This window comes from Staurois parvus, unplaced genomic scaffold (genome assembly GCF_062004578.1).
Source record: "Staurois parvus isolate SC_StPar_1 unplaced genomic scaffold, SC_StPar_1.0 ptg000715l, whole genome shotgun sequence".
Lineage (NCBI taxonomy): Eukaryota > Metazoa > Chordata > Amphibia > Anura > Ranidae > Staurois > Staurois parvus.
In genome coordinates, this window is record NW_028318511.1 from 11,453,356 (window position 1) to 11,469,777 (window position 16,422).

The 16,422-nt window shown below is 40.6% G+C and overlaps 1 protein-coding gene across 1 annotated transcript in view; it reads left to right on the plus strand.

Moving 5' to 3' along the window:
* Positions 1 to 4,336, plus strand: part of FRMD8 (FERM domain containing 8) — a 58,749-nt gene extending 54,413 nt beyond the window's left edge. The window contains exon 11 of the mRNA XM_089653606.1: positions 2,115 to 4,336. Within this exon, the coding sequence (XP_089509732.1) occupies positions 2,115 to 2,224 (110 nt within the window). The 3' untranslated portion in view covers positions 2,225 to 4,336. The remainder of the gene's footprint in view (positions 1 to 2,114) is intronic.
* The last annotated feature ends 12,086 nt before the right edge of the window (positions 4,337 to 16,422 follow it).

A 16,422-nucleotide genomic window follows, 5' to 3' on the forward strand; every position in this document is an offset into this window, starting at 1 on the left:
AGAGGCTACAGGACAAAACTGTTCATTATGCTAAATAGAAAATTGAAATTCTGCACCATTTAATTTCAGTTTGGCCCGTGATCAGTTACCGAATCCTGGCCAGATCTAGGGCGGTGCTGGGGTGGACTATGCCCCCCCCCCCAGATATCAGTTGTGCCCACCCAGGCAACCTGTGGACGATGTCCATCAGTTGAAGCTGTGTGCTGCAGCTGGCTGCATCTATCAAGCCCAGTGTCTGTAACACAGCCCAGCCAACACACTCCCCCTCCCCGCATGGACTGGAGAGGAGAGATCGATGTGTACCTCCTCCTTCTCCCACCACTTTCCTCGTGTCTTCCCTGCCCACACTGCAATTCCCAACCAGGGCTGTAGTTGAGAAGATGTGCGGGTGGGAAATTTGAAGCACTAAAGCTAGCAATTACATGGTGGCTGCAAAATTGAAGCCCCTGCCTGAGCCACCATACCAGCCTGGGGTGAGTGAGCTGAGCTCTGCCCAATGCTGAACTCTCCCCATCTTCTTCACCCCCCCACCACCCTTCATGTCCAGTTAGCACTCAGGGACAACTTTAATACTATTGGATATGGCTGGCAATCTGCTAGTTGGCTAAACTGCTGGGGTCTTAACTGACAGGTTTGTGATGCTTCTGTTTTTAACACCTTTCTGCCCATCCCCAGCATGGCTTTAGGGGCCTGTTTACATGGGCATTGGTCTCTGAAGAGTGATCTGCACTAGTGCACTGGAACCACATACATTGTATGCAGTTGTGGGGTGCTTGCAGAGGTGCTCCATTCACTCTAATGGGTCATGTTCAGCAAGCACTGTGCCCACAAAATGCAACAGAGCATATAATTCCTGCTGCAGCCATGGAGCAAAACATCATAGTGGCAGCATTTGTACACCCCCAGCCCTGTGTTGCCAACCATCCATAAATTTATAGATAGTTTGGTTAAAATAGGCCCTTTTCTCTTGTCCATAAATGTTCACAGACAGGAGAAAAGTGGCCATAAAACCCCCCTTGCCATGGGCTGTGAACTGTGCATGCACAGTACCGCATCCAGCCAATTAGAGAACTGGGTGTGCATCTGTGCAATAACATCATGGCATTTTTTAGCCATGGCTTATATTCACACACCCCACCACACAAGTTGAGGCTGAGCCCTGCAGTTCATTGATTGGCTCACTTTGGAACTGTGAATGCACATTTCTGAGCCAACAACAAGGGTTTTTTTTTACTTTTGTAAGCCTTTTCCTGCCAGCTGCCCCCCATACAGGTTTATGTAAAGTATGTTTAAAGGGATCACTCTTCCAAACTCTGATGTAAGAAGAGGACTCTGCAGAGTGGCCCTTACATCAGATTCTGGTGGACTCTGATGCAAGGGGACACTGCAAGATCTGATGTAAGAAGGGGACTCTGATGTAAGGGGACATCAAACTAAATTCCCACATCTACACATTCGACGTGGATGCGGAAATCATTCCCACTGAGGTATTGTGTTCTGACAGCAGAGAGACTTAGCACTGATAACTGCTGTCAGCTATAACTGGCGGTGCTGGTCATGTGGACATTTTCCTAGAGGCTGGTTGTACAGAAGTCGATCGGTACTCTGCCCTACAAACTGCTGATTCCTGCTCTGCTAACCCCTATCCTCTGACCTGTTGACCCCCAGTACACTCCGCTATTGATTCCTGTTTTTTTACACTGCCCTGCTGATCTCATATCCTCTGCCCCACTGATATTTTTTACTGCACCCCCAGATCACACTGGCTAGATCCGGCTCTGTACCGAATCACTTAAGTGGCCCTCAATCTTCAAAAGGTTGAGCACCCCTGCTGTATGCTGTCCCAGAGGGGAGGGGGGAGGCAAATGGGGGGGATGCCTAGCAACACAATACAAGTACAACATCTATCATGTTGCTAAAAGTGCAGGCATCCTTTGTATGTCATGTTAACCCAAACATGCAATTGATCTGTAAGTGTGTTTATTTGAAGATGTGAAGCCATGGGAGTAACTGGAACCAGCAACCTAAACACTTTCAAGTGTTGTATGTGATTGATCAAGTGGGCATGAACATTGCTTTTTGTCATTTATTTATGTATAACTATTTTTCCCCAGGCACTGAAATTAAACGAGTGAAGCCCAAAAGAGCTGCATCATTTTTCACTCGACAGTCAACCCATGGCTATGCATCTGTTCTGCCTGCTGACAGCCCTGTCGAAAGCTGACCAACTGCAGCTAGTAAAAGCAAAGACCAAAGAGACTTCTGAATCACTGAACATTCTTATCCACTGTATGGACCAAGCCAAAGCAATAAGGGCCATAATTACCGTGCCTTATGTTGCTGCTGTACCTAAAGGGATGACTCTTCAAGAATGCCAGGATAAAACATTTGTACCACCAGGTTTACAGTTAATTTCCAAAATAGAATGCAGTTTCATTATATAGTGAAGACTTTTTTTCTTCCAACTGTGATTATTTTTTGGCCATGAGAATGTGGCTTGTTGTTGGGTTTTTTTTGCCCACGCAATATCTGTCCAGAAAGTGGTATAACTGGTTTGCAAAAAAGTTAAGTATCTGTACACCAATGTTGTGTTGGGATTCCATGATGACAGTTCAATTTGGGGCTCGTGTACACAGGGTTCACTGTCAAATGATGCTTCTACATTTGAACATGGCGCTTATCAAACTTTTGTGTTTGAACACAAAAGGCTGCGTTTGACCTACTTTGCTTGCGATACATACACATGTCCAATAGGACATGCTGCATTCAGAGAGATGCAAAGCAGATAAAACCTTGAACTGCCATTCACACTGCACTAAGGAGGTAAATGGGAATCCGATGACTGTGTTTGACATGCCTTTAGAGAAGTGTGAACCATTATAGGGAAACCTTCTTTTGTTGTGTGTGTGTGTTTGTTTTTGTGGTTTTTTTTTTTTTAATTTTTATCCAGGAGGATAAATGATAAAGTACAACTAACAGAACTTTGGATAGAGTGGTAAGGGGTTGGCACCAATGTCAGGGTTTTCTTGCTGTCTGTTTCATCATTAGGAATATTAATTTTCCTGATCACCAATCTCACCAGGGATAATGGTAAGGGGGTAAACCAAAACTTTGAGTTGTCACCAAAACAGGAATAGAGGCAAAATCTTCCGACAGGGTTCTTATGACAACTGTCTAACAAGGGATTTCCCTTCACATTGAAAAGCTAACCTTTCACTTCCTGTTGAATCTACGAGACAGGAAATAAAGGGAAATCCCCCTAATAATACACCGATGGGGAAAAATACAGTGGTTTTAGCCATTCCTTACTATAACCAGGGAAACATGGTTTGGCTTTAGATATACTTTAAAGAATAACTATAGGCAAAACCTTTTTTTTTTTTTTTTTTTGGATAGAGTGGAGAGGGATTAGAACACCAGATTTTTATTGCTGTCAGTGTCCCCACTAGGGAGATTCACCCTATTTGTCCTGTTTACCATTATCTTTGAAAGTAAAAGAAAATCCCAAATTTTAGGTTGCTCCCATAACAGCAATAGAGGGTAAATCCTCCAGTAGGGGCACTAGTTCTGATGACCTGAGGCCCCAAGAGAGCTCCTTAATTTGTAGTGATTTTCCCACAGCCTGTTTTGGCTATGAGACAAGAAGTGAAGGGAGATCTCTCCGACGGGACACAGATGGCAAATAAACTGATAGGAGTTTATAGCCCTCCCTTACTTTATCCAAAATGGGGAAAAACATTTTGCCCATAGTTCTACTTTAAGGCATTGTTGATTTGCTGCTAAAAAAATATTCTTAAAGGCATGAGTAACAAGAAGTTTGCCGTAGATCTGTATGGAGCAAAGACAACAAGGCCTTATGAATATGTTGGAATAAAAGATCAAACTTCAACTAAAATGTCAAAAATAGGATTAACCTCTGTCCATACATACAATGGATTAACTTGCATCACAAATACATGTACTTTATATTAAAAATGAGTATCTGTTGTAATTGTTAAAATGATGTTACTGTAAACAAATATGACAACATTTCATAATGTCCTATTAACCGTTTCAATACCGTGCAATTTTACACCTTCCTGCCCAGGCCATTTTTCAGGTTTCAGCGCTCTCACACTTTGAATGACAATTGCGCAGTCATACAACATTGTACCCAAACTAAAATTTTATCATTTTCTTCACACAACTAGAGCTTTCTTTTGGTGGTATTTAATCACCGCTGGGGTTTTTATTTTTTGCTAAATTAACAAAAAAAGACCAAAAATTTTGAAAAAAAAACACATTTTTCTTTGTTTCTGTTATAAAAGTTTACAAATAAATAATTGTTCTTCATAAATTTAGGCCGAGATGTATTCTGCTACATGTCTTTGGTGAAAATAACCCAAATTAGGATGTATTATTTAGTTTGTAGGAAAGTTATAGAGTTCACAAACTATGGTATAGATCTGAATATTGATCAATCCTGAAGTACTGACAGCCAATCTAATTTCTTGAGGTCCAAGAATGTCAGAATAGTACAGATATCCCCAAATGACCCCTTTTTGCTGAGTAGACAGTCGGACGTACTTCATAAGAGGCATGGCGAGTTTTTTGAAGTTGTATTTTTTTGTCATAATTTTTCCGAAAATGAAAAAATGAAAAATATTATTTTCACTATTTTTTTTTTTACATACTGTCACCAGTGCAGTACAGCGTCATCATATAACTGGCATGGCGGTGAACAGGGACACTGACTGGTGACAGTATGAAAAAAAAAAAAATTATATTTTTTTTTAATTTTTTTTTATTTTTTTATTATATTTAATTTTTTATTACATTTTTTTTTATTTTTTTTAAGATTTTTTTTCATATTTTACTATGACCAAAATAGTACAATGTTACCATAGTAACATTGTACTACTTTGGGGAAGTGATCAGTATTTTTTTTTTTTTTTTTTTTTACACAATTTGCTTATAGCAAAGAATTACTTTGCTATAAGCAAGCATTTAGCTGAATGAAATCGATTCATTCAGCTTTTTTTTTTTTTTTTTTTTTTTTTTTTGTGCTTAGCTGTGATTTGGTCACAGCTAATCACATGACATGTGCATGTGATTAGCTGTGACCATTCACAGCTAGGCACTAGTATACAATGGATGGCATCATGAATGAAGCCATCCATTGTATACAACTGTCATGTGACCTGCTGTGATTGGTCGCGGCAGGTCACATGGTACCGGCAACGGGAGCCGGTACTCGGATCTGTCATCGGCCGTGTCCGAGGTGCACGGGCGGTGACAGATCCCGCTGCTGCGCCGCTCTGCAATAGCGCAAACGGCGCATGTGCGGGAGCACGCCAAATGGCGTGGACCCGGAAAGCTGCAGCGCTTTTCAAGCCGCCAAACGGCTATTGGCCGGGCGGCTAATGGTTAAAGTGGACCTGAGCTGAGTGAAGATTTGCTGTGATATAGGGAAAATTTTGATAAGTTAAAGTGTCACTAAAAGCAAAATATATATTTTTTTGTCTTGAATGCCTCTTGAAAAATAGAACGGCACTTACTGTTCTTTATGCTGGAGAGGAATCTGTACCTAAGGATCTGCGGTGTAAGGATCTCCTCGATTTTCATTAATTTATTCATCTGTGGATCTATGACTTCTGCAGCTCTACTGCTTTTTGAATATCTTTCCATCAGATCACTATTCATTGGGGGGGCAGCTCTGACATGAGAAAGGGGCAACCTTCTCCCAGCAAGACAACCACCTCCACACAGAACAAGGCATGGTAAGTTCGTAATGGGGGGGGGGGGGGGAGAATAGCTTCACAGCTGATTATTGTTAACTGGTTTTTTACCTCTGCTTGCCTTTTGAGGGCACAGCTTCAACAGTTCAGGTCCTTTTTAAAACAGAACTAAACCCATCAATTTAAAGGTTTCCCAAAACCGTTACATTCAAGGCATACTGTGAATAGCAACACTCGTGCTTGTGCTCTCAACTGAACTGTCAAGCCATCAAATGACTGGTATCATAGTTGATCACTAGCAAGATGAGTTTCCTTGGCTGTAAAGGAAAAAAATAAGAGGGTTTAGTTCCACTTTAAATGTAATTTAGAATGCATTAAACTTAAAGGGATATCTGATTTCTCACTGCAAGATACAAATGAAAGGTATGCTTGTCAACTGACTTAAAGCAGTATTAAACCCAAAACCAAAAATGTAATATATTGCAACTCACTAATTAGATGTGGTGGCTCTGTTAGTTTTCTTTTTTTGGGCTTTATTTTATTTATTTCAGCTGGTGATCCAGCCAGTAACACTTCTTGTCTTTAGTGTATCTGCATTCTGGAAGTAAAGCAGACACCCCTGGACAGCAGTATTGTCAGTGTGGGCAGAGGAAAGTGTTAAGCTGGCCATACATGGATCAAAATGTGGTTGGTTCAGCAGGAATTTCAATCCATCAGTGGCCATTCCAGTTCATGAGAAGTTGATCTATTGATCAACTTCTCATAAACAGTCCTGCTGTAGCACTGATCAGTGTATTCTGATTGTAGCGGAGTCCTGCTGTTAGAATACAATGACACAGCAGAGAGGATTCCCGCATCCAAATCGAATGTGTTGATGGGGAAATCTGGTCCGGTTTTTTTTTTCTTTCTTTCAAACCAATGGCTGAACAAAAAAATATGACCCATGTATGGTTAGGTTTAGACTAGAAGATTTATATGTATTTGACTAAAAAATTAAAACTGAACTCTCACTAACACTTTTATAAGCATTTACAACAAACCTCTTTTTTCTTTTGGGATAAAGATTTTACATAAATGAATAAAGGCTGATCATTGTAAGCACCCCTCTCAGAGTTAAATAGTATATCTCAAGCTAAATGCTGCCTTGTCTGGACAGCTTTGTCTGGTAAAGTAACAGACTTACTGGCTGAATCACTAGGGGAAAAAAAAAAAAAAAAATTCAGCCACCACATCTAAGAATTGGTAAGCTGCAATTTAATACTTTTTTTGTTTTTTGGTTTAATACTGCTTTTTTTATTATTATTATTATTATTATTATTATTATACAGGATTTACAGTGGGTCAAAAAAGTATTTAGTCAGCCACCAATTGTGCAAGTTCTCCCACTTAAAAAGATGAGAGAGGCCTGTAATTGGCATCATAGGTAGACGTCAACTATGAGAGACAAAATGAGAAAAAAAATCCAGACAATCACATTGGCTGATTTGGAAAGAATTTATTTGCAAATTATGGTGGATAATAAGTATTTGGTCACCTACAAACAAGCAAGATTTCTGGCTCTCACAGACCTGTACCTTCTTCTTTAAGAGGCTCCTCTGTCCTGCACTCATTACCTGTATCAATGGCACCTGTTTGAACTTGTTATCAGTATAAAAGACACCTGTCCACAACCTCAAACAGTCACACTCCAAACTCCACTGTGGTGAAGACCAAAGAGCTGTCGAAGGACACCAGAAACAAAATTGTAGACCTGCACCAGGCTGGGAAGACTGAATCTGCAATAGGCAAGCAGCTTGGTGTGAACAAATCAACTGTGGGAGCAATAATTAGAAAATGGAAGACATACAAGACCACTGATAATCTCCCTCTATCTGGGGCTCCACGCAAGATCTCACCCCGTGGGGTCAAAATGATCACAAGAACGGTGAGCAAAAATCCCAGGACCACAAGGGGGGACCTAGTGAATGACCTGCAGAGAGCTGGGACCAACGTAACAAAGGCTACCATCAGTAACACACTACGCCACCAGGGACTCAGATCCTGCAGTGCCAGATGTGTCCCCCTGCTTAAGCCAGTACATGTCCAGGCCCGTCTGAAGTTTGCTAGAGAGCATTTGAAAGATCCAGAAGAGGATTGGGAGAATGTCATATGGTCAGATAAAACCAAAATAGAACTGTTTGGTAGAAACACAACTTGTCGTGTTTGGAGGAGAGAGAATGCTGAGTTGCATCCAAAGAACACCATACCTACTGTGAAGAATGGGGGTGGCAACCCTCATGCTTTGGGGCTGTTTCTCCGCAAAGGGACCAGGACGACTGATCCATGTACAGGACAGAATGAATGGGGCCATGTATCGTGAGATTTTGAGTGCAAACCTCCTTCCATCAGCAAGGGCATTGAAGATGAAACGTGGCTGGGTCTTCCAACATGACAATGATCCCAAACATACCGCCCGGGCAAAGAAGGAGTGGCTTCGTAAGAAGCATTTCAAGGTCCTGGAATGGCCTAGCCAGTCTCCAGATCTCAACCCCATAGAAAAGCTTTGGAGGGAGTTGAAAGTCCGTGTTGCCCAGCGACAGCCCCAAAACATCACTGCTCTAGAGGAGATCTGCATGGAGGAATGGGCCAACATACCAGCAACAGTGTGTGCCAACCTTGTGAAGACTTACAGGAAACGTTTGACCTCTGTCATTGCCAACAAAGTATTGAGATGAACTTTTGATATTGACCAAATACTTATTTGCTACCATAATTTGAAAATAAATTCTTTCCAAATAAGCCAATATGATTGTCTGGATTTTTTTTCTCATTTTGTCTCTCATAGTTGAGGTCTACCTATGATGCCAATTACAGGCCTCTCTTATCTTTTTAAGTGGGAGAACTTGCACAATTGGTGGCTGACTAAATACTTTTTTGACCCACTGTATATAGCGCCAACAGTTTGCTCAGCGCTTTACAATTAAAGCACTGTTCAAAATTGAAGCTTTCAGGAAAGCCCAATAACCATGAAAGTTACTGTAAATAATAAATATATTTCTTGTCTTTTAACAAGGAAAAAATTGTGTGAAACTGAAAAGACATTCATGAACATAGTGAATGTTTAAATGCTACAGAGGTGGAAATGGCTTTTTGTTTTGTTCTCACCATTGTGTGTATATCTTTGTTTGACTTGGTGAGGTATAATGAAACATTACTGTGCTACTTCCTGGAAACATGTCTGTTAACATATCCAAGTTCAAATGTCAGTTAAAATATTCAAGTTAATGTTATATTTTTGTACTGTAACTGTCATTTGTATGAAAAAGATTTACAAATAAAAATGTGCAGTACTAAACTGTATTATTTTTTAAAATTCCAAAGCTTTAAATGGAAAGTTAACCTTCACCAAAGAACCAGCTATGCAGGTAAGGGGCATCTGTGGATAAAAACAGACAGTGTATCTCTGACTAAAGTTGAATAATGTCCTTGCTATAGGTGTAGGCCATTTACATACCTTTATAAGGCCTGACTGGAAAACTCCCAGGAGTTGCTAAGTGAGGCCTAGTCATTACTGCTCACCCCCACCATCGCAGGAGTGATCTTTTTCTCTGAATTAGACCCCCACGTATGCTCTCTCTCCCCTGATGTAGTAGCTCTGAGCTCAGCGTTTGAGACCTCACTCCTGGAGGTGAGCAATAATGACTAGGCCTCACATAGCAAATGTCCTGACAGTATTCCAGTCAGGCTTCATGCGGTACATAAATGGCCCACACCTATAGCAAGGGTATTATTCAACTCTGGTCAAAGCTGCACAGTTTGTTTTTATCTACAGACACCCTTATCTGCCTAGGCAGTTTTGTTTTGTTTTTTTTTGGAAAGGTGAACTAACCCTTTAAATCTCTAATAAGTAAGGGTCCTTTCACAGGGGCAATCGGTCTGGATGTATCTATCAGATTTACAGATGTAATCAGACTAAACCACAATGTATATATGGGGAGATGAATGTAAACAGACACAAGTTTGTCTGCAAAAAAAAAAATGGAAAACTTTTGTATCCTTTTCTGTTTTTGTGGATGTAAACAGAACTGAACTGAGGACAGATGTTGCAAACTGAAATCGAACTGAAGCACCCATTCACAAAACTATCTAAATTACAGTAGCAGCATGACAGCCAAGCTCTTTACACTGAGTGTTTTACAGAGGAGGAATCAAACTCATTTGAAGGGCAGTTAAAATTATCATACTTATTCTGACAGTGGAAGTGATGGGAAGCATTTCTGCAGTACTGAGGTCAGCGTAAATGCTTACACACTCCTCTGCGGTGATCTGCAGACTGTAAAGATAGCAGAGAGAACCTATAGTGAAATGGAAGGAGTGTGGTAGCAGAACAGGGGACAATGGAAGTTAAAAAGGAGATGCCAACATGTAAGCAGGGACTTAGGAGCAGATCACGGGTTCAATGTCAGGCACCTGCAGACACTGCCTACAGCTTTCTGTTTGAAAGCTGTAGGAAGTGTCAATGAACTATGAGAGTGTGCACCAGTGCCCTCCCAGTTCATTGAGAACAACAAGCTATCTGCCAGTGTGTTAGATGGTACTTGTAGTTTGTTCATTCACAGTGAATTATTGATATGGCTGTGCAGGGGGAGTCCCTCACATCCATGCTGTTTTTAAATTATGCCAACAGGTACATGGAGAAGAACCAGATGTCAGGGAGGAACACATTACACCATAAATACAGGTGCTGTGTAATGAGGGAGGACATGGCCTAAGGAGATCAACACCCTATATCAAGGTGTGCATAATTATTTGGCAGCTTCTTTTCCTCAGACACAATAGGCCAAAAAAGAGATTTAACTGACTCTGAAAAGTTGAAAATTGTAAAAAGTCTTTCAGAGGCATGCAACACTCTTGAAATTGCTAACATATTTGGACCTGATCACAGAACCATCAAAGGTTTTGTTCAAATAGTCAACAGGGTTGCAAGAAACGTGTTAAGAAAAAAAGATGCAAATTAACTGCCAAAGATTTGATAAAAGAAAAGTTACCAGGAACCCAATATCCTCAGTGCTGTCATATTGCAACCTACCTGGGGTGCCTAGAAGTACAAAGTGTTCAGTGCTCAGAGACATGGCCAAAGTAAAGAAGGGCTGAAACCCAACTACCACTGAACAAGACACATATGTTGAAACATCAAGACTGGTCCAAGAAATATCTGAAGACAGATTTTTCAATTGTTTTATGGACTGATGAGATAAAAGCAACTCCTGACGGAGCAGATGGATGAGGCCGTTGATGGATCGGTATCAGGCACAGAGCTCCTCTTCGACTCAGACACTAGCAAGGTGGAGGTAGAGTACTGGTATGGGCTGGTATAATTAAAGATGAGCTAGTTAGAATTTATCGGGTTGAAGATTGGATTCAAAATCAACTCCCAAACCTACTGCCAGTTTTTAGAAAGAATAATGACATGGCCCCCTTCCTCACCTGACCTAAATTCTATTGAGAGCTTTTTGAAAGAATAATGACATGGCCCCCTTCCTCACCTGACCTAAATTCTATTGAGAGCTTTTTGAAAGAATAATGACATGGCCCCCTTCCTCACCTGACCTAAATTCTATTGAGAGCTTTTTGAAAGAATAATGACATGGCCCCCTTCCTCACCTGACCTAAATTCTATTGAGAGCTTGTGGGCCTTTCTTGAATGGAAGATTTACGTTGAAGGAAAACAGTACACCTCTCTGAATAGTGTCTTGGAGGCTGTGGTTGTTGCTGCACAAAACGTTGATCGTCAACAGATCAAGGAACTGACAGGCTCCATTAATGGAAGGCTTATGACTGTTATTGACAAGAAGGGTGGCTATATTGGTCATTTTTTTTTTAAATGTCAGAAATGTTTATTTGTAAATTTTGAGTTGTTTGTTTATTATTCTCTCTTTAACAGATACAAATAAACAAGTGAGATGGGAAAATTTATTGTTTTTGCTATTTAGCTGCATAATAATTCTGCATACTAACAGTTGCCCAATTATTGTGCACACATAGATATTCTCCTAAGAAAGCCAAAACCTCACTTTTAAATAAATATACTTTTAATTCTTAAATATTTAGATCTGAGGTTTATTGACATTTTGGATTGACCGAGAGCACTGAAGTTGTTCAATAATGAAATAAATCCTCAAAAATACAACTTGCCTAATGTAGACTGAGAAATTCCATATGCTGGGGCTAGGGCAGTAGTATGAAACCCTCCTCTTTCTGAGCTTTAAAATATTCATGTCTCTATACCACATTTTGTTTTTGTAGAAATAAATGTCCCCAGACACTCACAATTTTTTATTCCATAACAACTGCTTGCTGCTGATGCCCCAGAGCAGCTTCCCCTAACTTCAGTTGGTGGGCGCATGTTAGAAGCTTTCCTTAACCTAATACCTAATATCTTCTTATTAACAGTACTAACATAAGTATGAATGAGTTGGATCTTAATAGAATAATTGAGTTATTATATTTATATTTGTTCTAGATTGGGAAAAGTAAGGAATTAGACTTCATAGTCTGTGAATATACATATCTTGGGTTTTTCCTTTACATTCAAGCCACATATGAGAGCAATTAGCTATACCTTCCCCCATCCTCCCCCATCTATGTAAGAGATAAAGTTACACTCAGACTTTGAGAGAAGCAATTATCTTAGTAGGACTACAAGAGAATACCAACCCACTTTTAGGTTGGTGGGGGCTGGATTGCTTTTTTGGTAGCAGAACAAAGTTTTTGAGTCTCTCGCACATTGCTGGAAGCCTTGAGAGACACACACACACATACACACATATACATATATACAATCTTATTATCAAGAACTTAACTATACTTTTTGGACATTATTTAAACATTCTGTATGCCAATATTTTATTTCTAATTTTATGCAACGTTATTATTAAATCATCTTTTTGAGTTTTTACAAGAAGTGGAAGGACTTTCTATCTGAACATTTCTCATCAATACAAGTTAATAAAATATCGAGACAATACGATATTTAACAGCGCACAATGTAAACCTCACGTGAATGCCCGTAGTGGGACTACATATCCCATCACCCTTGCAGCATTAACACAAGGTTTGTACATGGCCAGCATTGACTATCTGCTGGTCTCTCTACCACCAGCTTCCAACCAATCATTGGTGGAAGAGCTGGAGATTAGACCGAATGGAGGGTTCTAAGCTGCCAGTGCATGTTAGCATACAGTACAGGATATTGGTACATTGGTCAGCACCACAGGAAAGAGTGGCTCTGGGGCACCCTGCATGGGAATGGAGCCACACGAAGAATAGAAATGAAAGATAGGAAATTTTTATTTGAAATAGATGAGAGATGACAGGCAGATTCATATTATGGAGGGGGGCTATGCACTGAGCTTCAGATGATCGGGGAGGCAAAGATTCACTCTATTGCACATACAGTGCAGGCTGGTCATCGATAGGTTAATACACTGCAGAATGGTCACTGATGGGTTAATGCAAATACTCTAGTGGTGTAAAAATGGTAAAAGAGCTCCATGTAGTGGAGGGGCCTGTTGCTGATGGTATAGTGTGTGCCCTACAGGGTAGAAGAAATGGCAGTGCTTCCTAAAAACATACACAATCTTTTCCAGATGGAAGGGGGCATAGACTGCTGTTGAACTGAGTTTTACTTTGTGTCCAGCCTAGTGTACAACGTCTATGGCAGAGGTTCCCAACTTGAGGTGCAAGATGGAATTTTAGGGGATGCAATAAAGAGCAGCTTGTCCCAATAGTGACGAGTCAGTGTGCCTTTAGCAGTGCTAGTAGGTTGTGTTGCATAGATATTAGTCTTGTTTACTTAATCAAACAAAGAGAATTAACATATAGGTAAAGTAATTGATAGAGTATTGCTCTAAAAGTCAATGATGAAAATCTGACATAATCATGGTAAACTGTTTCACTCCATGAATGGAAAGTAATCTATGAATAGAGGACAGGTGGATGTTTGAAAGATCTGCCTCCTCCATTCATAGATCACATGTTACAGCTCCACCAGCTCTATTACCCCCTACCAGTCTGGTAGACTGCTGCAGTAGGGGATTGGAAGAGGAATACTTCTACTATACCAGGTGTTGGCAGCACAAGGTACACATCACATCAATAATGAGTAATGCCCCTTGTGCTGATTTATTTATTTTTTTAGGGGGGGGTCTAAAATCTAGGTTTTAAAATTTAAGAGAAAAGGGAAGCATCAACTGGCAGTGCAATTTGCTCAAATCTTCCTGTTTAGGAAATATTTTGTAATTGCATTTTTTTTTTTTATTTGAAAACTGAAAGTTTCAAAGAGAAGGTGTAAGATACCCATACCCATAAACGTGGTCATACAAAAGTCAAACAAAAGAACGTAACATAAGCAACCGTTAGGAGTCAGTTGATCTAGCCTCTGGTCAACAGGTTTCACTTGAAACCATACAGGAACTACAAGGAGCTATCAGCAGGTAAACTGCTGGGCAAAGCTAAGGCCCTGTATCAACAAAGCAAACAAAAAGACAGAAAAGTAGAAAAAAGGAGAGGAGGAGGAAGGAGAGGGGATAGAACACCCAACTGCCAAAGCCCCCAATGCACCTCAAGACCAGATTCTATGGACTGCCCTGCTACAGGTTCTACACAAGACAAAGTAAGAGGAAATAAGGTGAGTGGATTCTCCAATAGGTCCTCATAGTTTCAAGACTTGGGTATGTTTGTCCAGGGAGGCGTTCAGAGAGGCTGTAAGATATTCCATTCTCTTTACATCTTAGATCCTTGTATGCAGCTCAAGCAAAGAGGGAGGCTCCCTCTGTTTCAACTTAAGGGTAAGTAAGCACCTTGCTGCTGTCAGCACATTGGGCTAGTAGTTTTGTGGAGGATTTAAAGAACGTCTAGGTAGGAAGTCCCAAAAGGAAGGTTTTGGGGTCAAAACAGTACCAGGATCCAAAGAGGGAATGGATAAGGGGGTGAACTGTCTACCGATAAGGCATGAGCACTGGGCAGGACCAGTAGATGTGGTACAGCATTACCAGATCCTTCTTGCAATACCTGTCAGCAGGTAGATACAGTGCTCAGTATAAATGAGTACAACAGATTTGTCAGAAAACCTTTACTTTCCTTTCAGAATCAACATTTTCTATGGCACACTATATTACAAAATACTCCCACAAATGCGGGCCATTGATTGCAAACTAGATTTGTTAATCTTGATCACAAGCTCATGCCAACATTTTCTCTCTGGGCTTGAGACTTTCAGCCATCTTCACTGGCTGGGCTTGGATGTCATAACTCCTGCTCATGTACATAGGAGTTCTCTAATCCTGGCACCAAAGCTGCATGTGCAGCTCAGAGTACATTCTAAAGCATCTTGCAAGGAGGAAGGTAATAAGTTTATATTGCAGAAGATCTAAGGGATCCCTAAAGCTTGCATCTTTATAACATCTCCCCAGCTTATGCCAGACTCAAGGTCCTGACTACATTGATTGTCTGGGTATGGATGTCATAACTGCTGCCCATGTACATAGCAGATTGTACACTTAGCTGTGGCTGAGCAGCTCAGAATTCTAAAGCATTTTCCGGGGAGGAAGGTAAGAAGTGTTTGATGCAGAAGAGGCATGGTATGTACCTTTGGGAATAAAAATCCTTCCTGCTTGCGAGTTTTTAAAATCAGGGTCACATTTTTTGCTTTAAAGTGATTTCAAAGGTGTTTTGTTTATTAAAATAACAAACCAGTTATACTAACCTGCTATGTGCAATGGTAATGCACAGAACGGCCCTGAACCTTCTCTTCTGGGGTCCCCCACTAGCTCTCCAAGCTCCTGCTCTTCTGAGTTCTGCTATTGACAGCATGGCTCAGCCCCACCCCCACTCTCTGCTCACAAGTTTTATTGACAGTAGCTGGAGCCAATAGCTCCCGCTGCTGCCAAGCCTTCTTTGAAAGAAGCGAGAGAAGAGCAGCCATGCTGCAGATGGGCACAGATCAGGCTCAAGTGAGTATTTAAGGGGGGTGCGAGGACAGCTGATATGGAAAGCTTAATGAAGAGAATGCATTACGGTAGAAAAATATTTGCCTGTAGGGCCCCTGAAATGAATGAAAGTGCATTTGTCATGTATTTTTCTGGTTGCAAGTTTACTTTAGTAGAAGAAAGGCAGATGTACATAATCAAACTGGGAGAAGGGCTTTGTCTATTGTAGAAAGAAAATTGACATCAGTGGTCAGGTGCAGCTGTGACCTCCATCCATTGTACATTGCTAGCTTTCTTAAGATCTCTTCCTAAGCTCTGCAACAAGGATGAAAATCCTGGTGGGTTACAGTTCCTTGAAAAAGTATTCTTACCCCTTGAAATTTTCCACATTTTGTCATGATACAAACAAAAATGTAAATGTATTTTATTGGGATTTTATGTGATAGACCAACACAAAGTGGCACAGAATTGTGAGGTGGAAGGAAAATGATAAATGGTTTTCAAAATTTTTTACAAATAAATATCTGAAAGGTGTGGCGTGCATTTGTATTCAGCCCTCTTTACCCTGATACCCCTAACTAAAATCTAGTGCAAATTGCCTTCAGAAGTCACCTAAATAGTAAATAGTCCACCTGTATGTAATTTAATCTCAGTATAAATACAGCTGTTCTGTGAAGCCCTCAGAGGTTTGTTAGAGAACATTAGTGAACAAACAGCATCATGAAGGCCAAGGAACA